Raw genomic sequence first — 26,629 nt, forward strand, 5'->3', positions numbered from 1 at the left:
GTCCTCGGCGCCATGGGGCAGCAGCGCTAACCACTGCACCACCGTGCTGCCCCTACTGACAGACCATTTAGAGGGGTTAAAGGCTATAAACGGGAAGAGCATTCAGGAAAGACCCTCAATCTGAACCCCTCCAGCACAGCACAATCCCTCCTGACCCCCACTTCCCATGAAGGACCCCCCTCGGCAGCGCCGGCCCTAGGGTTGCTGGCGCCCCGGGCAAGCTGAACTTTGGTGCCCTTCGGGGGGGGGGGGGGGGGGGGGGCGCGAGGCGGGGGCGGCCGAGGCAGGGGGCAGGCGGGGCCTAGGCGGGGGGGCCCAAGGTGGGGGGGGGGCCGAGGGGGGGGGTGGCCCCGAGGCGCGTGGGCGGGGCCGAGGGGGGGCACGGACGGAGGGCAGGGGCGGTCGGAGGGGGGAGGCGGAGGGGGCCGCCCTGGGGGAGGGCGGCCACCGCGCATGCGCTGGTTGGCACCGGCCCAACTGCGCATGCGCGGGACCCGAGTCTCTGGCGCCCCCTAGCACATGGCGCCCCGGGCGACTGCCCGAGTTGCCGGTGCCTTGGGCCGGCCCTGCCCCTCGGCATCCTGAAGACAACTGTAGGGAGGGTATGCACCCCTTGCCACCCTTCAAACTGCAAGACAGGTTGGCCCTGCTAAGGGGTGCAGCCTTTCCAGAGATCCTGACAGGGGTGGGGGTGGGGGGGCTGCAGCAACATGCGGAGATTGAGGGAGCCCTTTAAAAATGGCGGCCCATTCTCTCGGGAGCCAGACCTGCCAGAGAGATTAGGCCCCACCCCTCTCAGCTCCAGTGAAAACCCAATTGGGAGTAAAATTATTTCTAAGTGCCATTAAATGGCACATCAGGGTAGCTCCTAGCGCCAGCGGTAATCACACCGATTTTCCCAATGGTGAGAGCACTTAGACTCCGATCGTAATCTCCCTGTTTTCAAGGAGCAGCTGGCTATATTTGTCAGACTGAACTATATTTACCACTGATCAGATCACGGGATATGACCAATCTGCTTTTTCAAGATCGTAGCCGATTCCTGAGTCAACTGTTTCCTTTTTGACTCCACTGACACATTAAAAAAAAAAGTACCCAATTATTTTTGTTTTCCAATTAAGGGACAATTTAGTGTCACCAATCCACCTAACCTGCACATCTTTGGGTTGTGGGGGTGAAACCCACGCAGACACGGGGAGAATGTGCAAACTCCACACGGACAGTGACCCAGGGCCGGGATTCAAACCCGGGTCCTCAGCGCCGGAGTCCCAGTGCTAACCACTGCGCCACATGCCGCCCAACCACTGACACATTTAATCAAAGATTGCAACTACTTTCAACAGATCCAGGTTATTTGTACATCAGGAACAGGAGATAAGTCAGTTTATTACTCAGTACCTCCAACCATTACAATCCTGCACCATCAATAATTCTCTTCACCTTCCTTCACTTTAGCCATATTGATTTATATCATGCCCGATCTGCGATAGCCATCGACTCCCAAATGTCTAAAGCTTCTCAGGCAGTACATTATCATTTGCATGTCATGATGTCCAAGCACATCAAATGTGCCAGCATTTAGTCTATGTAGGTCAGTCAGGCAATATGCTCCCTCAGAGGATGCATACAGGTTTGTTCCCATTTTGCTTCAGATTCCTTTTGGCTCCTTGATTAATGATATCAAGCCCAAGGGCCTGGAGACATTGGAGTAGCTATTCTTGAATAGGGGAACTCAATCTCTTGGAATCTCCTGGTTGTTTACCAGCTCCCTCAAAATGACCACCAACGCTTCATAAACCGCTTCCCACGTGCCTTGGGGTATACTTCATATCACCCAGAGGATCTATTGGTTTTCAGTCCCGCAAAGCATATCCAGAAGTTCTGATTCATTAATCATAGAATCATAGAATTTACTGTGTCATTTAGGAGGCCATTTGGCCCTTTGAGTCTGCACCGGCCCTTGGAAAGAGCACCCTACCTAAACCCACACCTCCACCCTATCCCCATAACCCCACCTAACCTTTTTTGGACACAAAGGGCAATTTAGCATAGCCAATCCACCTAACCTGCACATCTTTGGACTGTCCACGGTCTTGCTTAGAACACAAGTATAGCATTGTATTAGCTTGCCAAACAATTACTGGATCGGCACACTTTAACTCTCAGTTAGCGGTTGACGCTTAACTGCCTCCTTTAATAATATAATAATAATCTTTAGTGTCACAAGTAGGCTTACATTAACACTGCAATGAAGTTACTGTGACAATCCCCTAGTCGCCAAATTCCAGCGCCTGTTCGGGTACACAGAGGTAGAATTCAGAATGTCCAAATTACCCAACAGCACATCTTTCGGGACTTGTGGGAGGAAACCTGAGCACCCAGAGGAAATCCACGCAGGCTTGGGGAGAACGTGCAGACTCCACAGTGACCCAAGCCAGGAATCAAACCCAGGACCCTGGCGCTATGAAGCAACAGTACTAACCACTATGCTACCGTGCCGCCCTGAAGTGGCCTTGTAAATCACTCAGGGTTTTAAAACAAAAGTGGAGGCTCAACACCACCTTCTCAAGGACAATTAAGGATGTGCAATAACTGCTGACCTTGCCAGCAGTGCCCCACATCCTGTGGATGAATATTTTAAAAATCTCAAGAACACTAAATATTTTAAGCATGCTTATAACAGCTGAAGTGCTGTAACTTGATAAACTGTTGAAAGTTTGGCGTGCCAATAATCTCAAGAGCACTGATCTACAGGAGCTGAACAGTCTGGCTCACCTAACAGGAATCAGTCTAGTTAAGAGTCACAAAAGATTAATTTGCCTCAACTACACAAGAATTAATGTCAACTAGGACTGTTACATTTATCTAGTGAGAAGGAACCAGTACTTTGCTAGCCATGGTTATCATAATTAACAACCTGTTGCTATGAACAACACTGATTTAGATGGAGTTTTATAAGGCTGAAATATAAATGGTTCTGATCAAGTGCAAGCCATAAAAATGATCAAGCCATCCATATGTGCAAATTGCTCTAAAAAATTTCTACAACTTTGAAATCAGCCTACCATGATTAAATAGTCAGCCCCTTTCCTAGGCCTAGGAACATTTGACAGGTTTTAAGCGAGTGATCGAATATCAAGATTTATTTTGTGGGGGTTCCCCTCCTGTGTACAGTATGCTCCTAATTCATAATCCTGCAGGCATTGTGACAAAGCTATCTCGACAAAATTAAAATCAGCCAAATTGCAACGTACGGAAAGGTTAATCACTCAAAAATTTCAACTGTGCAGGTTAAGGTAACGTCCGTCAAGATATAATTCCTTCCAGATTCCTTCACTGTACTTCGGTACGTGTGACAATAAATTAAATCAAGATTCATAGAGTCATAGAAGTTACAGTGCAGAAGGAGGAGACTGCAGTCTTTCTTTCCCCCTTATGGTGCGGCAGAAGAACGAGGAGAAAAAAAATACAGAAAAAAAAGCTGATTTTTAAGTCTTCGGATGCTGGCATAGATACAATTCATTACTGGACAACAGATCTAAGTGGAAAAGGATGCCAATTAGTCAATCTCTCTCTCCCCCACCATCCCCAACCCCACAACACGGTTGGTAGAGATTAGTAAAATGCAGCAACTTGTAATGCAGGGATGGATATTTCTTATATTTCAATAATTCACCTCCAGATCCTAAAGTTAAATCAATATTGCAGTTCATTTTACACAAACGGAATTTACATTACTGTGAAACTTGGAACTCTTTCCCAGCTGTTGAGTCATGGCTTGTGGAGTTTTGCTCTCAATATTGACCGGTAGGAAGTTCAGTAACCAGTGGACACAGATGCAAGATAATCGGTAAAATAACCTTTGGTGGTCGCGCTGGAGGGACGAGGGCAGGGGAAGGGGCGGGGTGGGAAGGGAGATGAGCATTTTTTAAAAATACATAATAATAGTCTTGCTCTCTCTCCCTAATGAAGAAAGGTTGGCAACACAAGACAGCATAGCCGTGTTTTATCTCTGCCAAAGGACATATCTCTAGCATAGGTATTGAAACACGATATTAAGGAAACCTGATAAACCATGGTCTAAATAATACTCTCCCAGATCAGAAATGTTCACCACTTCGCAGTGTAGTATGGGGCATGTTGACGTCGGGGAGCTGTTTACCATGTCGTCACGCTGGCTTCCGATAATTTGATGCACGGGTGGGTCAAAGGTCAGGAACCCGTCATGTTACTCAAGTTGCAATTGACAAGGTCAAGGACAAGGCCATTAATGATCCAATTGACTGCTAGAACATGTTCGGAATGCAATATTATGCCTTCAGGGTGAAAGGCTGGTTTAGCTCACTGGGCTAAATCGCTGGCTTTTAAAGCAGACCAAGCAGGCCAGCAGCACGGTTCGATTCCCGTACCAGCCTCCCCGGACAGGCACCGTAATGTGGCGACTAGGGGCTTTTCACAGTAACTTCATTGAAGCCTACTTGTGACAATAAGCGATTTTCATTTCATTTCATTTCAAATTCATGATGGGTGGGGAATCCTATCCTTTTATGGGAAATCAGGCAGGTTTTAAACTGCAGCTAAGACCAGAGGTCTCGGCTTTTTATTCTATAAATTTAGAGTATCCAATTATTTTTTTCCAATTAAGGGGCAATTTATCGCGGCCAATTCACCTACCCTGCATATCTTAGGGTTGTGGGGTCGAGACCCACGCAAACACGGGGAGAATGTGCAAACTCCACACAGTGACCTGGGGCTGGAATCGAACCCAGGTTCTCGGCGCGCGAGGCAGCAGTGCGAACCACTGCGCCACCGTGCCATCCCCAGAAGTCTCGGCTTTGAATTTAAACTCCATCGACTGCAGGGACTGCTCATGTGAATGAGCAGAGGAATCTTTGGGTATTTTTCTATTAGGAGAACTCACCTCTGATTCAGAGGGCTCTCTTGATTGAACAGTTTCCCGTCCACTACCCAGGGGTGAGGGGAAAAGTATCTGCAACAAATGGGGGTTGTGGTCTCAGTTGGACAGACATCCTCCAGTGAGGAAGAGAGAATGATTAGGCGGAGGAGAAGGGAGAGAAGGAGGAGAAAGGAACACAGAGGCTCAGGAAACTGTGATTCGTCAAGAAGGGGAGAGGGCAGTGCCGGACTCAGAGGGCCTGGAGGAACCCAGAAACCTCAGTGGACAATCTCCTTCCGTCCCATGGTTACACAGGCAGCGAGTTAGCTACCTGCAACTGAGCAAAACTCAGTGGCTTTCAAGAGCCACTATGAAATCACTTTGAGAGACGTTTGCATCGAAGGATCTCGTCCAACTAACCTTGGATGCCACCTGATGCCCGTCGCATTGAAGGCGACGGTGGCGTTCAACCTCTTGGCAACAGGCTCATCCCAGCCAGCCAGTGGAGGGCTTTGTAGGATAACATAGCCTGCTGCATGCCACAGCATCAAGGAGTTCACAGATACAATATTCCAAAGGGCTGGGAATTACATCTCCTTCGCACAGATGTCCGAAACTAGATGGATAGAGGATTTGCGCTCATTGCAGGTTTCCCAGGGTGCAGGAACCATTGGTTGCAGGCACTGAGCCATTAACTATACGCACATAGCCATCAATGCCAAAAAGGTGGGAGACGTGTTGATTTTTTAAAATTGTGCCACCTGCGAAGATTAACATGGTTGGCGGAGATTAGTTAAAATTTAAACTGATTTACCCTGGCCAGACTGTAAAATTCAAAATCTTCACTGTGTATAGTATATGTACTTGACGGGTCATCTGGCACTGTCCCATGCTAGAGGGTCCTTAAAGTGTTGGCTGTGACCCTGTTACGGATCACGGCCTGCAGCCCAAGACCGGGCATCTTCGGCACACACTGGGCGGGATGAAGGTCTGCAACCTGCCCTTGCCACTAATTGGAGGCAATTAACATATTATCAGTTGCGCGCCAACGGCAGGCCTGGGTGTCAGAACTTCTTGGTGCTGAACCTGCCACCAGTGCGTGACCATATGATTCTGCTCCATGTCTAAGTTAACCAGGACGTTCCAGCAAGGGGTAAACCATGGGCTTTGAATGGAATAGAGGAGATAACCCTGAATATCTTTGACTTGCTAATGGACAACTGAACAGGCGATCGACACCTGATTGCCAGAAATAAGGTATATAAAGAGGCACAGGACAGTTGAAGCAGCTATTTCTAGACATTCAGCCAGAGTCTGAAAGGGTTCCAAATCTGTTTTATAAAGCAAGCATGACACTGTACCCTGCTAATTTTAAAATGGATTAAAAGCTGTATGTTTCTTTTGTGGTCCTTTAATAGAAAATTGCATAGTTGTGCTTTAGGGGTAATTGTAAGCTATTCTTTTCCAGTGTGAAGTTTAATATTGTATTTATAATAAAGTTTTGTTTTAGAAATACCAACGCCCTATTTTTCCATGCAATCACTCCTGGAGCGAATCATTCTTTCTGCAGTCTTTTGAAAAAAATAAATTTAGAGTATCCAATTATTTTTTCCCCAATTAAGGGGCAATTTAGCATGGCCAATCCACCTGCCCTGCACATCTTTTTGGGTTGTGGAGGTGAGACCCACGCAGACACGAGGAGAATGTGCAAACTGCACATGGACAGTGACCCAGGGCCGGGATCGAACCTGGGACCTCGGTGTCGTGAGGCAGCAGTGCTAACCACTGCACCATCGTGCTGCCCACTTTCTGCACAGTCTTAAAATAAAGTAAAATATTGGGGTTTCAGTCCAGTATCCTAGCCATTGTTGGGGTCTGGTCCGGGATCAGTAATACATGACTGATAATTTGATTCCAATATTGCAAGCAGCAATGACAACTGGAGAATTAATGGGAGCGACTTGGCACTCGTTAATCGGCGAGGGATTGTTGACCTCACACCCAATGTGTGGGAGTTTAAATAACAAATTGGACCCATGAAAAGCTGCTGAACAGCAAGGGGGGGAAAGAAGGGAGGGTAAAATCATCCAGTCTTAGATTTTGGCTTCAAAAGTTGAATTACTTTCAAAATGCACAAAAACCAAATGAATGAAAAAAAAGGTGTCAGGAACCAAAATAAGATTGATGGAATTGCCCCAAAATAAAAACCTGGGTAATAAATTTAGCTCCAGCGTTGTATCCCCTTCAAAATCCACCACTGCAAAAATGATTTTTTTTCTGTGCGTTTCAATTTGCTTCCTGTGTAACGAGACTGATACAAAGGTAGGCAATTTTCATTGTCTCAAAAGAGGGTTTCAGCTTTGGAGAAATAAACCGAATCGTAGAATGCAATGGAAGAGAAACAAACTTATTTGATATCCCCTAAAGTAATGTCTTTGGTCACAGAGCTTTATTCAGGGTTGTTTTCCAGTTTTAACATTTAGGACAGCTTTTTTTTGTCCCACTGTTCCATCGGTTGTTTTTTGGTTGGATTATCAAATGACTTCTTACCTCCTCTGATATAAATGGATCACAGGATAATAAAAGAGATTCATTTGCTTCCTGCACTTCCCCTGGTGCCACCAGCAGTTTACAGCAATGAACAGCACCTAAACGAGAGGGAGGAATCAGTTTTTTTCTGAACATATTTCTCACATCAACCCAAGCAACACCACCACTGCTCAATTAAGAACGTCCAACTATTCAGTGGACAAACAGACTCCGAGGGCAATTGACGGACTGCTGCAGTTGGCCAATCTCAGCTGAATAACAATAATAATCTTTAGTTGTCACGAGAAGGCTTACATTAACACTGCAATGAAGTTGCTGTGAAAAGCCCCAAGTCGCCACATTCCGGCGCCTGCTCGGATACACTGAGGGAGAATTCAGAATGTCCAGATTACCCAGCAGCACGTCTTTCGGGACTTGTGGGAGGAAACCGGAAGCACCCGGAGGAAATCCACAAAGACACGGTGAGAACGTGCAGACTCCGCACAGACAGTGAACCAAGCCGGGAATCGAACCCGCGACCCTGGCACTGTGAAGCAGCAGTGCTAACCACTGTAATAAACAGCAGTCAGTGGGTGCTACAAATGATCTTAATGGCCAAGGGACAAGAGATAATGATTGGAAGGCAGGAGAGAAAAATAGAAGGGAGAACAAATTTTTAAAAGAGATCAAGATTGGAGAATGACTTGTCAGAACAAGCCTGGGTTTAAAATCACGTCTGAAAAAAAAATAGCATCTCCGACAAAAAACATTCCTTACGTGCTGCCCTGGAGTGGGAATTGAATCTGTGGAATCAAGCTGGCACTAAAAATCATAACAAGAATAAATATCAGGGATGATGAATAAAGAGAAATCAGTCAATTGGGTGGGAGGGGAGGGGGGGGGGGGGGGGGGTTAAGAGTGCAAAGTTGCAATGATCCATGCTCGTTTACATTATCTACCTCAAATTTAAGCCACCAATGTTTAGAATTTTAAAAAATCGACATATTTCAATCAAATTTGGGCAGCATGGTAGCACAAGTGAATAGCACTGTGGCTTCACAGCGCCAGGGTCCCATGTTCAATTCCCTGCTGGGTCACTGTCTGTGCGGAGTCTGCACGTTCTCCCCGTGTCTGCGGGGGTTTCCTCCGGGTGCTCCGGTTTCCTCCCACAGTCCAAAGACATGCAGATTAGGTGGATTGGCCATGATAAATTGCCCTTCGTGACCAAAAAGGTTAGGAGTGGTTATTGGGTTACGGGGATAGGGTGGAAGTGAGGGCTTAAGTGGGTCGGTGCAGACTTGATGGGCCGAATGGCCTCCTTCTGCACTGTATGTTCTATATTCTATGTTCAAATCCACGAACCACCTACAATATGCCATCATTAGATTAGTCAAGTTAAGCAGGTAACTGTCAAGGCGTAGGAAGCAGGAAGCCGCGAGGTTTTGCTGTAACTTTATAAAACCCTGGTTAGACCACACCTGGAATATTGCGTCCAGTTCTGGTCGCATCATTATAGGAAGGATGTGGGTGCTTTGGAGAGGCTGCAGAGGAGATTTACCAGCATGCTGCCTGCACTGGAGGGCTTGTCTTATGAAGAAAGGTTGAGGGAACTAGGGTTTTTCTCACTGGAGCGAAGAAGGTAGAGAGGTGACTTGATAGAGGTGTACAAGGTGATGAGAGGCATGGATAGAGTGGATAGCCAGAGACTTTTCCCCAAGGTGGAAATGGCTGTCACAAGGGGACATAATTTTAAGGTGATTGGAGGAAGGTATAGGGAGATGTCAGAGGTAGGTTCTTTATACAGAGTGTGGTGGGTGCGTGGAATGCACTGCCAGCAGAGGGGGGTGGAGTCAGAATCATTAGGGACATTTAAGCGACTCTTGGACAGGCACATGGACAGCAGTAAATTGAAGGGGTGTAGGTTAGGTTGATCTTAGATTAGGATAAATGGTCGGCATAACATTGCGGACCGTAGGGCCTGTACTGTGCTGTACTGTTCTATGTCAGCATCAGTAAGGCATCCTATTTGAAATACCTTTGAGCCTCCTCAATCCCAACAATAATTCAAAAGAAAAACACTGAAGTAGGAGGTATGCATTAAGCTGATGTTTACGTGAATCTTGTTGGTGAAACCAGTTGAGCAGCAACGCTATTTTAAAGATTTCCTGGTGAGTCATAAGCTTAAGACACAAAAAGTTAGAAGTTGTAATTTAAGCTTTCTGCCACCCTCAAAAACAAAGTGTCATTATTTAAATAACAGTAATTAGCTTCAGAGGCTAAGCTTTTAACTGCAAAGTACTTTTCCCACCCAGCAATACACTTAGTCCTGGAGTCTGGACCATGTTAAAAGGTTGCCATTTAGAATAGCCAACCCCGTCTCCAATGAAACCAACTTGATAACTTGAGAAAGAAGTCAATTTTGAAGCAGGGACTTATTTCTGCTGAAGCAGGAAACAGTAAGAAAGAGATCAAAGAGATACCCGATAACATAGTATTTGTTTTCAAATTTAGAGTACCCAATTATTTTTCCAATTAAGGGGCAATTTAGCGTACACTGCACATCTTTTGGTTTGTGGGGATGAAACACATGCAGACAGAGAAGGAAAAAAAACCCACATGGACAGTGACCTAGGGCCGGGATCAGGGCCAGGATCAAACCCGGGTCTTCGGCGCCGCAGGCAGCAGCACTAACCATTCGCCATCTGATAACATAATAAAATGCAAAGCAGTCCAACACGGGATTTAAAAATTCCCAGAAAATGGTCCACACGAGGTTGACTTGGAGCCTTGGGAGTCCATTGAGCCCACAACTGAATCACTGTTAGCTGTCAAACATCTATATTTTATACGTAATCAGAAACCTCAAGTCGCCGAGCAACTCCACTCACTTCCTACAACTTAACCAGTGGTACTGCTCGTCAATTTTCAATGCACAGAAACACAAAGCATTGTGAACAGTCGTCACACATTCCTAAAGCATATTAGATCACCCTTGTGAGCAGGATTTTCCAAACTTCGCACCAAGGGCTGACTGACTGAAAGATTCTGGGCAACACACCCACAATTCCTAGATGGATTTGTTTGCAATTCTGCTATTTACGGGTTAGAGATTTAAATAGATTTTTTTGTTTGTTTAGTTACCATCCACAAGCCTTAATGAGGAGAACGACACAGATTTTACTCCTAAGCAGCCGACCAATCTCTACTCGGGGGGGGGGGGGGGGGGGGGGGGGGGAGAGAGAATTCTACAGCAAATGGGAATTACAGGACAGCAACAGGCCATAGTGTCCAAATGTTCTAAACTGGTGTTTGTGTTCCATACAAGCCTCTCCCTTCCCATCAATCCCCGTCAGGATAACCGTCTATTCCTTCCTCCATTGTAATGTCACATGGGAGAATTTATTTTTGTCCATTCATGGGATGTGGGTATCACTGGCTGGGGCAGCATTTATTTCCCATTCCCAAGTGCCCTCGAGAAGGTGGTGGTGAGCTGCCTTCTTGAACCGCTGCACTCTGTGTGGTGCAGGTGCTGTTAGGGCAGGAGTTTCAGGATTTTGACCGAGCTGCCTGAAGCAACGGCTAAATATTTCCAAGTTAGGTTTGTGACTGGTTTGGAGGGAACTTACAGGTGGTGGTGTTGGTGGTGTTCCCATGTGTCTGCCACCCTTGCCCTTCTAACTGGCAGCAGTCATGGCTTTGGGAGATGCTGTCCAAGGAGCCTTAGTGAGTTCCTGAAGTGCATCTTGTAGCTGGTACATATTTACCCCACTCTATTTACTCGAGTTATTTACTCTAATTCAATTTCTGCGCTCTTTTGCCATTATCACTTTAGATTCCTTTTCAAATATTTACCAAAATTCACTTTTAAAATGTTCCAGTTTCTGTCTCAACAGTCACTTGCAGAATAGGATTCCATGTTTTAATAACTATTAGGAAACAAAACTATCAGTTAAAAGATCAAATTACTCTTCACTTAAGTGACAATCCCAAATTGGTGTTCCTTTGCTACCAATTTGCCCACAGTGGTAACAATCTTTTCCTCTCCAAAATTTTCACAGTTGAGATTACATTAAATCCTCAATTATCCAGTGACTAATAAAACATTGTGCGCCCTCTTCTACCAATCAATTTTTTATCCACTGTAAATTCTTATGGTGCAAACTATAAAATGCAAGTACAACAGAAACTCAATCAGGTTGTAACCAAAAGGGTAATATTGTTTAAAATTATGTGGAGATGCTGGCGTTGGACTGAGGTGGGCACAGTAAGAAGTCTTACAACACCAGGTTAAGGTCCAACAGGTTTGTTCGGAGTCACTAGCTTTCGGAGCGCAGCTCCTTCCGGTGAGAGTGACTCACCTGAGGAAGGAGCTGCGCTCTGAAAGCTAGTGACTCCAAACAAAGCTGTTGGACTTTTAACCTGGTGTTGTAAGACTTCCCGTTGTTTAAAATGTCCACTGCTTTGAGACTGAGAGTCTTAAACCTTTTTATGGCAGATGGGATGGACAGTTTGATTTTCTGTACAATGTGTAATATAATAATTATAATCTGCAGCTCTTTTGTAGCCCTTGAACTGGGTGGCTTGCTGGGCCATTTCAGTGGGGAGCAGTTAAGAGTCACCTGCATCACTGGAGTCACATGCAGGCTAAACCGGGTAAGGACGGCAGATTTCCTTCCCTGAAGGACACTAGTGAACCGGATGGATTTTTACAACAATGATTTAATGGTCATTAGACTTATAGTTACAGATTTTTATTGAATTCAAATTTCACCATCTGCCGTGTTGGCATTATGCTGGGTCTCTGGATTACAAGCCCAGTGACAATACCACAATGCCACCGCCTCCCAACACACTACATTTACTAACCAAGTTTTGCAGTTTGAGATTTCACTGCAAGTGCATTGGGAAGTCAGCAGTGAATGGTCAAGGACAGAAAACGACACTCACCTGATCCCGAAGCTTCATTGCTACCTGATCGATCTCTCCCCTGACAGAAATGGATTCTCCACACCAAGGAGCATAAAACAGAATAACATAGACTTCAGATATGTGGCAATATTTTTCCACTTGGTCCAGTTGTCCCATGTACAGGTCAACAACAGGAGAGTTGGGGGAGAAAAACCGAACCGGAGGTGGGGCCATTTTGACTACATCTTTTGCCCGGCTGTAAAGGAAACAAAAAATAAACACGTTTACTTTTTACAATGAAATCTCAACTTCAAACAAATTATTGCAATAGCTGACAAAACATAATAAATGCAGGAAACTTGCTCCAATGAAAGTCAGGCATTAACTTGGAAGTGACATTACAGATGCTAGGTTATTCATAAGCAAAGGGAAATAAAGATAAATTACGCTTCATTAACACTGCTGCTTCCCAATACACATTACACAGAGGCTTCCCTGTGAAATGCTGTTTTTTTTGCAAAGCATACATGAATTAGAAACAAAAAGATTTACAGTGACTGAGGCCCTCACAGTTCACAAGTGACCACAGTGAAAAGTTCAGTCTTGGTGTTCGCCATTGTGCATTCACAACTCAGATAGACCCCTCACTTCTTCAATGCCACTTATAATCCAGTAATACACGGAAGCAAATGGATACCAACTGGTTACCAGTTTCTTTTCAGGTAGCTACATAAATATTCTATTTAAAGCAACAGAATATTATTTAGAGACTGCAGAATGTTAGAGGACAGAGGGGCTGCTTGTCGTTGTACAGGAATCACAAAAAGTCAGCACGCAGATATAGCTAGTAATTAAGAAGGCAAGCAGAAATTTGGCCTTTCTGCAAGGCGGGTGGAGTATAAAAGTTGTGAAATCTTGCTGCAATTGTGAAGTGTATTGGAGAGACCGCACTTAGAGTACCGTCGGCAGTTTTGATCACCTTACTTGGGAGGGACACTTCTGCATTGGAAGCAGTTCAGAGAAGTTTCCCCGAGGCCGCTTCCTGGGATGAGGGGTGTAGAGCAACGTCAACAGCACGGGTTCAATTCCTGTATCGGCTGAGGTTATTCATGAATGCCTCGTCTGAGGTGTGGTGATCCTCAGGTTAAATCACCACCAGCCAACGCTCTCTCAAAAAGGGGAAGAGCAGCCTATGGGATTTGGGCAACTTTCATTTCACAGGACTCTCTGCCAAAATTAATTAAAAGGTGACAGCGACCCAAGTGCTTTCTTCTTTTCTGATATGCTGTCTAAGAGAATTCTTCAATGCGATTGGCTGCTTGGCCTACTTGATGACATCATTGCTACTGAATGTCAAAGATGTTCACAAGCTGAGGCAGGAATCAACATAACGCAAGAAAATAAAATCACAACATTAAATATAGTGTGATATAGTGCCACCCAGCAGCAGAAAATGGGAACTGCAGGAATGCAATTAAATATTGGAGCTTTCAATCAAAGGGATTTGAACCAGTTGAATACCCGCCAAAGAGAGTGGCAGCGCCTCCCACCTCCTGAACTCCTCCTCCATCTGTTCCACCAGCCTCGAAAAGTTTAGCCTGTGCAGAGCCCCCCAGCTCCTAACTATCTGGACACCAGGATATCTAAAGCTCCCCTCCGCCCTCTTCAACAGGAGCTCCCCTATCTCCCTCTCCTGGTCCCCAGGTGCAGCACAAACAGCTCACTCTTCCCCACGTTGAGTTTGTAGCCCGAAAAATCGCCAAACTCCCCAAGTATCTTCAACACCTCTGGCATCCCCCCCACCGGATCTGCGATGTACAACAGTAAATCATCTGCGTACAGCGACAACTGGTGCTCCTCCCCCCCCCCCCAGTAATCCCCCTCCAATTCTTCGAATCCCTCAGCGCCATGGCCAAGGGCTCAATCGCTAACGCGAAGAACAGGGGAGACAAGGGGCACCCCTGCCTCGCCCCCCGGGAAAGCCAAAAGTCTTCTGACCTCCTCCCATTCATCACCACACTCGCTACCGGGGAGGTATACAGCAACCTCACCCAGCTGATGAATCCCTCACGAAACCCAAACCACCTCAGCACTTCCCACAGGTAGCTCCACTCCACCCTGTCAAAAGCTTTCTCCGCATCCATCGATGCTACTATTTCCGCCTCCCCAGCCGCTGATGCCATCATCATAACATTAAGAAGCCGCCGTACATTGTCATTCAGCTGCCTCCCCTTCACAAACCCAGTTTGGTCCTCATGGATAACCATCGGGACCACATCTTCCACCCTTCTAGACAGCACCTTAGCCAACAACTTTGCATCCACGTTGAGGAGTGAAATCGGTCTGTAAGACCGAATGCGGAGCATGGTCAGATATGGCTATCGCCCAATAGTCCGCCCCCACCACTCTCAGGATTAGCGCCCTGCTGAGAACAAAAAAGTCAATCCGGGAATAAGCCTTGTGGACATGGGAGAAAAAGGAGAACTCCCTACCCCCCGGCTTCAAGAACCTCCAAGGGTCTACCCCTCCCATCTGATCCATGAACCCCCTCAGCACCGAGGCCGCCACTGGCCTCTTACCCGTGCTAGACTTCGAACGATCCAGAGTCGGATCCAACACAGTATTAAAGTCCCCTCCCAAGATCAAACCCCCCGTCTCCAGGTCCGGGATCCGGCTAAACATTTGCCGCATGAAGCCCGCATCGCCCCAGTTGGGGCCGTACACATTGAACAGAACCACCCGCTCCCCCTGAAGTCTACCACCCACCATTACGTATCTACCTGCACTGTCCGCCACCACACTCGACGCAACAAACGACAAGCTCTTGCCAACTAAGATCGCCACCCCTCGATTCTTCGCCTCAAGCCCCGAGTGAAACACCTGCCCCACCCAGCCTCTTCTCAGCCTCACCTGATCCGCCACCTTAAGATGCGTCTCCTGGAGCATAGCCACGTCCGCTCCCAGCCCCTTCAGGTGCGCCAAGACCCGGGACCATTCAGCCCCCTCACATTCCATGTGACCAGCCGAATCTGAGGGGTCTTCCCCCTCCCTCTGCGCCGGTCAGCCATAGCTCTCCCTCGGCTCACCACGTGCCCAGAGAACCCTCCAGGCCCGTTCCCCATGGTGGCAGACCCCCCCCCCCCCCCAACCTTCCCCTTCACCAGCCGCTCCCCTACGGCCCTTGCAGCAGCAACCCGGTACCCACCCCCCGAACCTCCCCACAAAGCTAGGGCCCCCCCAGCCTCATATCCCCTACCATTGTACTTCCGTAAGTCAGCCGACTCCTGCTGCTCCCGCCATCCCGACGACCCCCCCCCCCCCCCCCCCGATGCAACACAACCACCATTCCCCCTCCCAGTGCCAGCCCCGCCCACTACTCCTCCAGCGCGGGAAGAAAGCCCACGCTTCCATCCCAAATCCCGTCCCCCCAACCCAACACGCGGGAAAAAGACGGGTATATGACCCAGCGGAACCGCGAACAACTCCCCAGCCCTCCACCAGTGAAATAACGAAAAAGCACCCAAATAAATAAATAACAGCCCCAAAAAGCGAAAAAGCAGAACAGCAAAAAGGCAACATCAAACACAGCCAATAAAGGCGAAAGGATACCAAGGAGGACAGAGCCTCCGGACTATGTACATCATTCCCCAGCCCCCCAGTCATCAGTTCGAGTCCAACTTCTCTGCCTGGACAAAGGCCCAGGCCTCCTCCGGAGAATCAAAGTAGAGCTGGTGGTCCTTGTAAGTGACCCAGAGGCGAGCCGGCTGTAGCAGGCCAAACTTCACCTCCTTCCTGTGAAGCACTCCCTTCGCTCGATTAAAACCAGCCCTTCTCTTTGCCACCTCCGCGCTCCAGTCCTGTTAGATCCTGATCTCTGTGTTCTCCCACCTGCTGCTCCTTTCCTTCTTCGCCCATCTCAGCACGCTCTCTCGGTCAATGAAGCGGTGAAAGCGGACCAGCACCGCCCTAGGCGGCTCGTTCGGCCTGGGCTTCCTCAACAGCACTCGATGGGCCCCCTCCAGCTCCAAGGGTCCTTGGAACGACCCCACGCCCATTAACGAGTTCAGCATCATAACCACGTAGGCCCCCAAATCCAAACCTTCCAGCCCCTCCGGGAGGCCCAGAATCCGCAGGTTCTTCCGACGGGAGCGGTTCTCCATCTCCTCCATCCTTGCCAGCCATTTCTTGTGAAGCGCCTCGTGCGACTCCACCTTCACTGCCAAGCCCAGGTGTTCGTCCTCGCTCTCCGAGGCCTTTTGCTGTAGCTCTCGAATCTCCGCATCGTGAGCCGTCTGAGTCGCCATGAGCTTGTCCAGCGAGGCCTTAAACGATTCCAGGATCTCAGCCTTCAGCTCTCTGAAGCAGCTCCTGCTGCTCCTGCGCCCACTGCTGCCGGTTCCCCGCCTGCCGCCATCTTGTTTTTCTGGCCTCGCACCTTTCTCTGCTCCAAAGCCGATTTTTTGACCGCTCCGCTCCTGGTCCAGTCCATCCACCGGCAGATAAGCACAGTGGATGTGTTCCCACCCAGGGAAAAGTCCAACCAGCTGCGGGCCCTTAAAAGAGCCCAAAAGACCAAAAATAGCAGGAGCTACCGAACGTGCGGCTTAGCTTCCGCAACCGGAAGTCCACATGAGGGAATAACTTGTACGTAGAGTTATATTTCAGTAAGAATTTCATTCACAGGAATAATTTGCTATGTTTATTCATTAAAACTAAAACAAACGTGGTAATTTCCCTAAATTATTGACAATTGTTTAAAACCACACAGTAGACTGGCAATTGATTATGCAAATAGAGATTTACAGGACAGATACATATCACACGCTCTTCATGAACTAACAGATAGACATATTTTCCTCATTTAAATTTCTGATCTTGCCCAATCGACACAAGAAAACCACAAGAAACACGAACGAGCCCCGCCAGCTACAAAATACACCTCAATTTCAGTACATTGTTTCAACTAGTGTGTTATATTAACTAACATGTGTCTGAAAATTAAATTGGAATTAAACCCCCACTAAATTGGTTGAACTGTAAGTGGTTAAAAACCAACACACCAGGAAATGTGTCTCAGTTGCAACATTAATTTTACCAAGCAGGCCCCAGAGGAGTTTTCAATGGACGGCTAACTTCTCAAACAATTGTCCAAGTAAATCATCAGCAATAAAATCTGACCATATCTGGTAAAATTAGCACTATACAAATAACAGCAACTATCTGTCTGTATATACATAGGGCGGCGGCATAGGGTTAGCACTGTTGCTTCACAGCACCAGAGTCGAAAGTTCAATTCCAGCTTGGGTCACTGTCTGTGAGGACTCTGCACGTTCTCCCCGAGTCTGCGTGGGTTTCCTCCGGGTGCTCCGGTTTCCTCCCACAGGTCCCGAACGATGTGCTATTAGGTAAATTGGACATTCTGAATTCTCCCTCAGTGTACCCGAACAGGCGCCGGAATATGGCGACTAGGGACTTTTCACGACAATAATAAAGATCATCATCTTTTTGAGCCACTGCAATCTACCTAGTGAAGGTACACCCTCAGTGCTATGAGGTACAGAGTTCCAGGCTCACTGATGGGAAGGTGATATTTCCCAGTCAGGGTCAGAATGGCAAGCAACCTGGTGGTGGCATTCCCTTGTGCCTGCTGCCCTTGTTCTTCTAGCTGGCAGATATTGATAGTTTGGGAGGTATGGTCAAAGTAGTCTTGGCAAGTTGATGTAGTGCACCTTGTAGATGGTACACACTGCCACTACTGTGCGCTGGAGGGGGTGAACGTTTGAGCTAGTGACAATCCTGGCTATCGACTTCAGAGAAACAGGGAGCATTCCATCATACTCCCAATTTGTGCCTTGTCGATGGTAGAAGCTTTGGGAAGTCAAGAGGTGGGTCACTTGACAGAGAATACCCAGCCTCTCTGCCCTTGTAGTCACGGTAGGGTACATGGCTAGTTCCGTTCTAGCCAGTGACATGTTGATGGAAATGCGATGATGAAAATGCCATTCAAAGTCATGGGGAGGTGGTTAGTCAGACCCTTGTTGGAGCCGGTCATTGCACTTGTTTGGGCGTGTAACTTGTCAGACAAGCCTCGATTTGTCCAGATGTTGCTGCGTATGTGCACTGGCTGCTTCATTACCAAAAGAATTATGAATAGAATTTAACACTGCAGGCAGTGAACATCCCCACATCTGACTTTCTGATAGAGGAAAGGTCATTGATGAAGCAGTTGCCGATGGTTGGGCTTAGGGTGCCACCCCGAGGATCTCCTGGACCAATGTCCTGGATGGAGACGATTGACCTCCAACATCCACAACCTTTATGTTAGGCATGACTCCAGCCAGAGGAAGTTTTCCCCCCATTTCCACTGACCTTGATTGTACTGGGACACCTTGACGCCACACACAAGTTAAATGCTACCTTGGTGACAAAGGGGGTCACTCACTTCCCCTCTGGAATTCAGCTCCTTTGTCTATGTTTGGAGCAAGGCCGGAAGAGTCAGCCTAGTGCCCCTGCAGAACCCAAATCAAGCTTGGTGAGGAAGTGCTGCTTGATAGCACGGTTGGCAACACCTTCCATCATCTTGCTGATGATTGAGGATAGAATGATGTGGGGGCTAATTGGCCTTACTCAGGCAATTCTCCAGTGTTTCAGTGGTTGCCTCGTCTTGTGGCCGTACTGGAGCATCTTGGCTGGAGACTCAGCTATTTCTGTAGTGCAAGTCTTCAGCACTAGAGTCAGGATGGTGGGGCCCCATAACCTCTGCTGCATCCAGTATGGTCGGCCTTGGAATCAATTGAACCGACTGCAGGGCTGGCTTCTGTGATGGTGGTGGGATGTTCACTCAGGAGGATGTAGAGATTAATCTATCTCCGGCTGAAGACAGTTGCAAAAGTTTCAGCCTCAACTTTCGCACTCGCGTGCTGAGCTCTGTGGGACTAGATCAGCCCAGACTTGCTGAAAGTGTACCAGAGTAAGCTGCTGGCTGGCAAGGTGTCAGAATCTGTACGGAAAGGCATCACCGGCCTCACGTACAAGCGAAAAGTGGGGAGGAGGAGGAATTCAGAAATTGGCAGCCCATTTCAGGGTTTAGTGTAGGCTACAAAATTCTCCCCCAGGCCAATCAGGTCAAATCTGCTCTGGAGTTGATGATTTGCCCTGATCAGAACTGCACACTGTACTCAGCAGGGCGGTCAGACCAAAACTTGTTGGTCTACCGGTGGAAAGAGCTGTTGAGTGCTGCAGACTGGCACATTCCAAGGTTCAGGACGATGTGCTGAGGGACACACTAAAGCTTGGGGAAACTGCCACAAATGGGAGAAAGTCGCTCGCCATAGTATACCGAGGGGCATGCCATGTAACACCACCCAGCTGTAACAACCAGAGAAGGTTTGACATAAAAGATACATTGTAAATATAACCTGCACTGGCAAATATATGAGGCACCTCATGTACTGTATCGACAGGAAATGATTGGCACTTGAGGTACCATCAAATCTGAATTATGTACTTTTTACAAATTTTAATGAAGCACATTTTTGGGGGGGAAAAGTGCCTGCACAGGCTGCATGCAAATCCGCCCCTTTAAGCTACCACATTGGCACGGCAAAAAAGTTTAATGGGGCCACAGACTCCAAACAAATAGAGGGGGTATGTTGCTAGTCCGCCTTCTTGATGGGCGTAAAAGATTCCATGTCATTATTTGAAAAAGAGGTGTTCTCTCGAGTGTGCTGGCCAATGTTAATCCCTCAACGGATTATCTGGTCATCATCACATTGCTATTTCTGGGAGTTTACTGTGTGCAGGTTGGCTGATATGTTTCCCACATTACAGTGACTATACTTTCAAAACTATATCGTTAGCTGTCGAGAACTTTGGGACGTCCTGAGGGAATGAAAGTGCATTACATAAATGCAAGTTAGTTCTCTTTTGATTAGTGCATAGTGGTGCTAGCCAAGTCTGATATTGATTACATTTTGGGGCTCTATAGTGTACATTTTCTTTTCCAATTAAGGGGCAATTTAACGTGGCCAATCCACCTCCCTTGCACAAAGAAGAACAAAGAAAAGTACAGCACAGGAACAGGACCTTCGGCCCTCCAAGCCTGCGCCGACCATGCTGCCCGTCTAAACTAAAATCTTCTACACTTCCTGGGTCCGTATCCCTCTATTCCCATCCTATTCATGTATTTGTCAAGATGCCCTTAAAATTCACTATCGTCCCTGCTTCCACCACCACCTCCGGCAGCGAGTTCCAGGCACCCACTACCCTCTGTGTAAAAAACTTGCCTCGCACATCTCCTCTAAACCTTGCCCCTCGCACCTTAAACCTATGCCCCAAATCTTTCACCTGAAGAAGGAGCCGTGCTCCGAAAGCTCGTGTTTGAAACAAACCTGTTGGACTTTAACCTGGTGTTGTAAGACTTCTTACTGTGCTCACCCCAGTCCAACGCCGGCATCTCCACATCATGGCCAAATCTTTGGGTTGTGGGGTTGAGACCCACACAGACACGGGGAGAATGTGCAAACTCCACACAGACAGTGACCCGGGGCCGGGATCGCACCTGGGTCCTCGGCACCGCGAGGCAGCAGTGCTAACCACTGCACCACCGTGCTGCCCCTTTATATTGTAGATTTGTCATGCTGTATGATGTTAAAGCAGTTTTAAGAACCAATGTGTTTTTTTTCCATCTACAGGGCATGGGTTTCGCTGGTTAGGCCAGCATTTACTACCCATCCCCAATTGCCCTTAAGGCGGTAATAAAAACTGAGCGAATTAAAGTGGAAAATCACTTTGTGGACTGGTGTAAATGAATTAATAACGGTACCTGCATTCATTTGTTTTATGAACTGCCCTCCAATAACACTTAGATACTTCAAATACAAGCAAAATTAGTCAAAAGGTAAAATTGCTCCAACCATTCTGTTCACTTCAATAACTAATTTAAAATTTAAAATTATTCTCCCTAAAGACAGAATCCCTCTTTGAACTGAAGTATTTTGTGAGCTACAATATTTGGTTGTCATTCTAAAACCACTGACAAATGAGCTCGCTCGCCGATCGCAGCAGGGTACATAGTGATGATTCAGCTTAACAGAACCAAGTGTTTCAGTTCCCTAATCACACCTGCGTGGACACAACTGACAAAAAAAAATGTAAATCAAGAGTCATTACTGTAGTCAAACTGCTAGGTACACACACACACACAACTTCCAATTCTTGCACAACCGATGTTTTAACGGCAGCTATAGCTTAAGATATTCAAATGGGGATAACTTCAAAGCAACTCTCACAGGTAATCTTTTCAAAAGTCATTTACTGACTGTATTGCAGTGATGCAATTCAAAATGCACTCAATCTGTGACAACTGATAAATCCAAAAGGTTAACTATCAGTGCAAATGCGATGATTCCAAATCTTCACTTATTAAAATTGTTCCAACAAATGTAAGCTACACACAATGAAATGTTTTCACCCCTCTCTCTCTTGACCAAGGAGATCTTTCAGACTAAAAATCCCACAACAGTCCAAGTCAATCCCAGCAGATCCTTATTTAGTTCAAGGAGAGGGCAGTGTTATTATGAGCATTGACGTATGTGCATGGTCACCACCAGCTAGCCATTCCAGTGGTAAGTGCCGCACGATTCAATGATAGGACAATGAAAAATGGCTGCGTGGGCTCAGATGGAGACTCTATCTACTCCCATGGTGGCTCAAACGTGCATTTCAGTAATGGAGACAAGAGTCCGAACCCAATGCCGCAATCACATCAACACGTTAACCCAGCACAGCAAACAAAGGAGATGGCAGTATGGCAGATGGGCAACACGGTAGCACAGTGGTTAGAACAGTTACTTTACAGTGCCAGGGTCGATTCCCGCTTGGGTCACTATCTGTGTGGAGTCTGCATGTTCTCCCCGTGCCGGTGTGGGATTCCTCCGGGTGCTCCGGCTTCCTCCCACAAGTCCCAAAAGACATGCTTGCTAGGTGAATTGGACATTCTGAATTCTCCCTCAGTGTACCCGAACAGGTGCCGGAGTGTTGCGACTAGGGGCTTTTCACAGTAACTTCATTGCAGTGTTAATCTAAGCCCACTTGCGACACTAATAAAGATTATTTCAAACCACATTATTAAAATACATCAGTCCAAAATGTAATACATCAGGTTTGAAGTGTTCAATACATCACTAGAAATCATTGCTCAAGAAAGTTGTGGCTTCTAATCATTCACACATTTTATATATCTGTCACATTACACAACATGTGTGCAGGCACTTTTGGTATAAACATTAGAATTCACAAGTTAATAGGATCTGAACCTCTAATACAGGAAATCAGATAATCAGCATTGTATAAGATGTATAATTTCATAAAAAGTTAATATTCTTCTGTATAGATTGCTCCAGAAATAGAAAAGTGCCATTCAGATGACAAAACCGAAGGTAGGTTTGTGCGTATGGGGAAATTAATATTTGAAAGTCCTGAATATGATGTGGAGATGTCGGTGTTGGACTGGGGTGGGCACAGTATGAAGTCTCATAACACCAGGTTAAAGTCCAACAGGTTTGATTCGAATCACTAACTTTCGGAGCGCAGCTCCTTCCTCAGGTGAATGAAGAGGTGGGTTCCGGAAACACATATACAGACAAGTCAATGACGCAAGACGATACTTTTCACAGAATATGTGAGAGACCTGCTTGTCCTGGATCCAAAACTCAAAGAGTGAGTATAAAAGCGAGTCAGTGAGCATGGGTCGTGCCATCCTGGTACCTCCTCTTTCACTCTCTGACTCTGTGAGAGTCTTGTTACCCCCCCCCCCTCCATCCGACAGGGAGTCGCACCCCCCCCATCTGACAGGGAGTCGCGCCCCCCGCCATCTGACAGGGAGTCACGCCCCCCCCATCTGACACAGGGTGTTGCCCCCCCCGACAGGGTGTTGCCCCCCCCTCTGACAGGGTGTTGCGCCCCCCCCACCTCTGACAGGGTGTTGCGCCCCCCCCACCTCTGACAGGGTGTTGCGCCCCCCCCACCTCTGACAGGGTGTTGCGCCCCCCCCACCTCTGACAGGGTGTTGCCCCCCCCCCCCCCGGACAGGGTGTTGCCCCCCACCTCTGACAGGGTGTTGCGCCCCCCCCCCCCCCCCTCTGTCAGGGTGTTGCGCCCCCCCCCTGACAGGGTGTTGCGCCCCCCCCCCCCCCTGACAGGGTGTTGCGCCCCCCCCCCCTTGACAGGGTGTTGCGCCCCCCCCCCTCTGACAGGGTGTTGCGCCCCCCCCCCCCTCTGACAGGGTGTTGCACCCCCCCCCCCTCTGACAGGGTGTTGCACCCCCCCCCCCCTCTGACAGGGGGTTGCACCCCCCCCCCCTCTGACAGGGTGTTGCCCCCCCCCCCCCCTCTGACAGGGTGTTGCACCCCCCCCCTCTGACAGGGTGTTGCACCCCCCCCCCTCTGACAGGGGGTTGCGCCCCCCCCCCCCCTCTGACAGGGTGTTGCGCCCCCCCCCCCTCTCACAGGGTGTTGCGCCCCCCCCCTCTGACAGGGTGTTGCACCCCCCCCCCTCTGACAGGGTGTTGCGCCCCCCCCCCTCTGACAGGGTGTTGCGCCCCCCCCCCCTCTGACAGGGTGTTGCGCCGCCCCCCCCTCTGACAGGGTGTTGCACCCCCCCCCCCCTCTGACAGGGTGTTGCACCCCCCCCCCCCCTCTGACAGGGTGTTGCGCCCCCCCCCCCCTCTGACAGGGTGTTGCGCCCCCCCCCCCCTCTGACAGGGTGTTGCGCACCCCCCCCCCTCTGACAGGGTGTTGCACCCCCCCCCCCTCTGACAGGGTGTTGCGCCCCCCCCCCCCCTCTGACAGGGTGTTGCCCCCCCCCCCCCTCTGACAGGGTGTTGCGCCCCCCCCCACCTCTGACAGGGTGTTGCGCCCCCCCCCCTCTGACAGGGTGTTGCACACCCCCCCCCCTCTGACAGGGTGTTGCACACCCCACCCCCCCCTCTGACAGGGTGTTGCACCCCCCCCCCCCTCTGACAGGGTGTTGCACCCCCCCCCCCTCTGACAGGGTGTTGCGCCCCCCCCCCTTCTGACAGGGTGTTGCGCCCCCCCCCCCCCCTCTGACAGGGTGTTGCGCCCCCCCCCCTCTGACAGGGTGTTGCGCCCCCCCCCCCTCTGACAGGGTGTTGCGCCCCCCTCCCCCTCTGACAGGGTGTTGCACCCCCCCCCCCTCTGACAGGGTGTTGCGCCCCCCCCCCCCCCCTCTGTCAGGGTGTTGCCCCCCCCCCCCCCGACAGGGTGTTGCGCCCCCCCCCCTGACAGGGTGTTGTGCCCCCCCCCACCTCTGTCAGGGTGTTGCGCCCCCCCCCCCTGACAGGGTGTTGCGCCCCCCCCCCTGACAGGGTGTTGCGCCCCCCCCCCCCTTGACAGGGTGTTGCGCCCCCCCCCCTCTGACAGGGTGTTGCGCCCCCCCCCCCTCTGACAGGGTGTTGCACCCCCCCCCTCTGACAGGGTGTTGCACCCCCCCCCCCCCCTCTGACAGGGTGTTGCCCCCCCCCCCCCCTCTGACAGGGTGTTGCACCCCCCCCCCCTCTGACAGGGTGTTGCACCCCCCCCCCTCTGACAGGGTGTTGCACCCCCCCCCTCTGACAGGGTGTTGCACCCCCCCCCCTCTGACAGGGTGTTGCACCCCCCCCCCCTCTGACAGGGTGTTGCACCCCCCCCCCCTCTGACAGGGTGTTGCACCCCCCCCCCTCTGACAGGGTGTTGCACCACCCCCCCCCCCCTCTGACAGGGTGTTGCACCACCCCCACCCCCCCTCTGACAGGGTGTTGCGCCCCCCCCCCCGCCAGGGTGTTGCGCCCCCCCCCCCCTCTGACAGGGTGTTGCGCCCCCCCCCCCCCCCCCTCTGACAGGGTGTTGCGCCCCCCCCCCCCTCTGACAGGGTGTTGCGCCCCCCCCCCCCTCTGACAGGGTGTTGCACCCCCCCCCCACCTCTGACAGGGTGTTGCACCCCCCCCCCCACCTCTGACAGGGTGTTGCGCCCCCCATCCCTCCCTCCCCCCTCTGACAGGGAGTTGCCAACCCTCAGACAGCCTTGCCCCGTCCCCTCAGACAGCCTTGCCCCCTCCCCTCAGACAGCCTTGCCCCCTCCCCTCAGACCCTTGCCCCCTCCCCTCAGACCCTTGCCCCCTCCCCTTAGACAGCCTTGCCCCCTCCCCTCAGACCCTTGCCCCCTCCCCTCTCTCACCTGAGTGCCAGCCTGAGGGTGAACAGGGTACAGATGACAGCTATGACCCCGCACACATACTCGGGTCTCCTCGCCATCTGCCAGCCCGCCTGACTGATCCACACCCGGTGCCGCTTCAGCTCCCTCTGTAGCCTCAGCATCCCTCACCGCGATGGGGTTGGGGGGTGGGGGCCTGGCCACCTGCTCGGGCCTCGGCTCTCCGCCGCCAGGCGAACCGCGCTCCGCCACGTACCCGCCAACACTTCCGCTGGCTAACCCGGGGGCGCGCACGCAGGCGGCGGGCGGGGCCGCGCACGCTCGCTGCCAGCCCGGGGGGGCGGGGCTGAGCCACGCACGCGCGTTCTCCCTGCCCCGCCCACCGCCGGGAGGTGGGAACAGCCAGAAAAGGCAACCGCCGGGTCCCTGCGCCGTCCGGGTTCCTCTCCAGACCCTGCCGCTCGCCCAAATCCCAGGGGCAGGCCGGCGACCTGAATGGCTGCTTTTAGCGTAAAAAGTGATGGACTGAGCGGTGTTCACGAATCTCAGTAGTTTCTTCTGGTCTACAGAACTGAGGAGGGCTAGAAATATGATTAATTATAAATTTGGAGAGGGGATGGGGCAGGGCGGCACAGTGATTAGCACTGCTGCTTCCCAGCACCAGGAACTCGGGTTCGATTCCCGGCTTTGCTCACTGTGTCCAGTTTCCTCCCACAGTCCAAAGATGTGCGGTTAAGTGGACTGGCCATGCTAAATTGCCCCTTAGTGTCCACAGTTAGGCGGGGTTATGGTATTACAGGGATAGGGCGGGGGCCTGGGCACAGGTAGGGGGGCTCTTTCAGAATGTTAGTGTAGACTCGATGGGCCGAATAGCCTCCTGCACTGTTGGGATTCTATGATACTCCCATTAGTTTAGTTTAGGGAGCTCTCATGGAAAGTCAGTGATAATCTGGATCGAAGGAGAGATTGAAAACGATATCATGGACATAAAACAAAGGAGCTGTTCATGATGCCATTAGGCACTGAAGAGTTTTAACAGTGGCAAAGGTAGGAGAGCAGAATGTGTTAATAGGAAAACAGACGTCA

The 26,629-nt window shown here is 49.8% G+C and overlaps 1 protein-coding gene across 1 annotated transcript in view; it reads right to left on the reverse strand.

Annotated features, from left to right (window-relative positions):
* txndc11 (thioredoxin domain containing 11) overlaps positions 1-25,827 on the reverse strand; it is a 98,365-nt gene extending 72,538 nt beyond the window's left edge. The window contains exons 1-3 of the mRNA XM_038819673.1: positions 25,568-25,827; positions 12,374-12,590; positions 7,448-7,545 (exon numbers count right to left, since the gene is read on the reverse strand). Coding sequence (XP_038675601.1) covers positions 7,448-7,545; positions 12,374-12,590; positions 25,568-25,707 — 455 coding nt within the window. The 5' untranslated portion in view covers positions 25,708-25,827. The remainder of the gene's footprint in view (positions 1-7,447; positions 7,546-12,373; positions 12,591-25,567) is intronic.
* Positions 25,828-26,629: the final 802 nt, after the last annotated feature.

This window comes from Scyliorhinus canicula, chromosome 15 (genome assembly GCF_902713615.1).
Source record: "Scyliorhinus canicula chromosome 15, sScyCan1.1, whole genome shotgun sequence".
Lineage (NCBI taxonomy): Eukaryota > Metazoa > Chordata > Chondrichthyes > Carcharhiniformes > Scyliorhinidae > Scyliorhinus > Scyliorhinus canicula.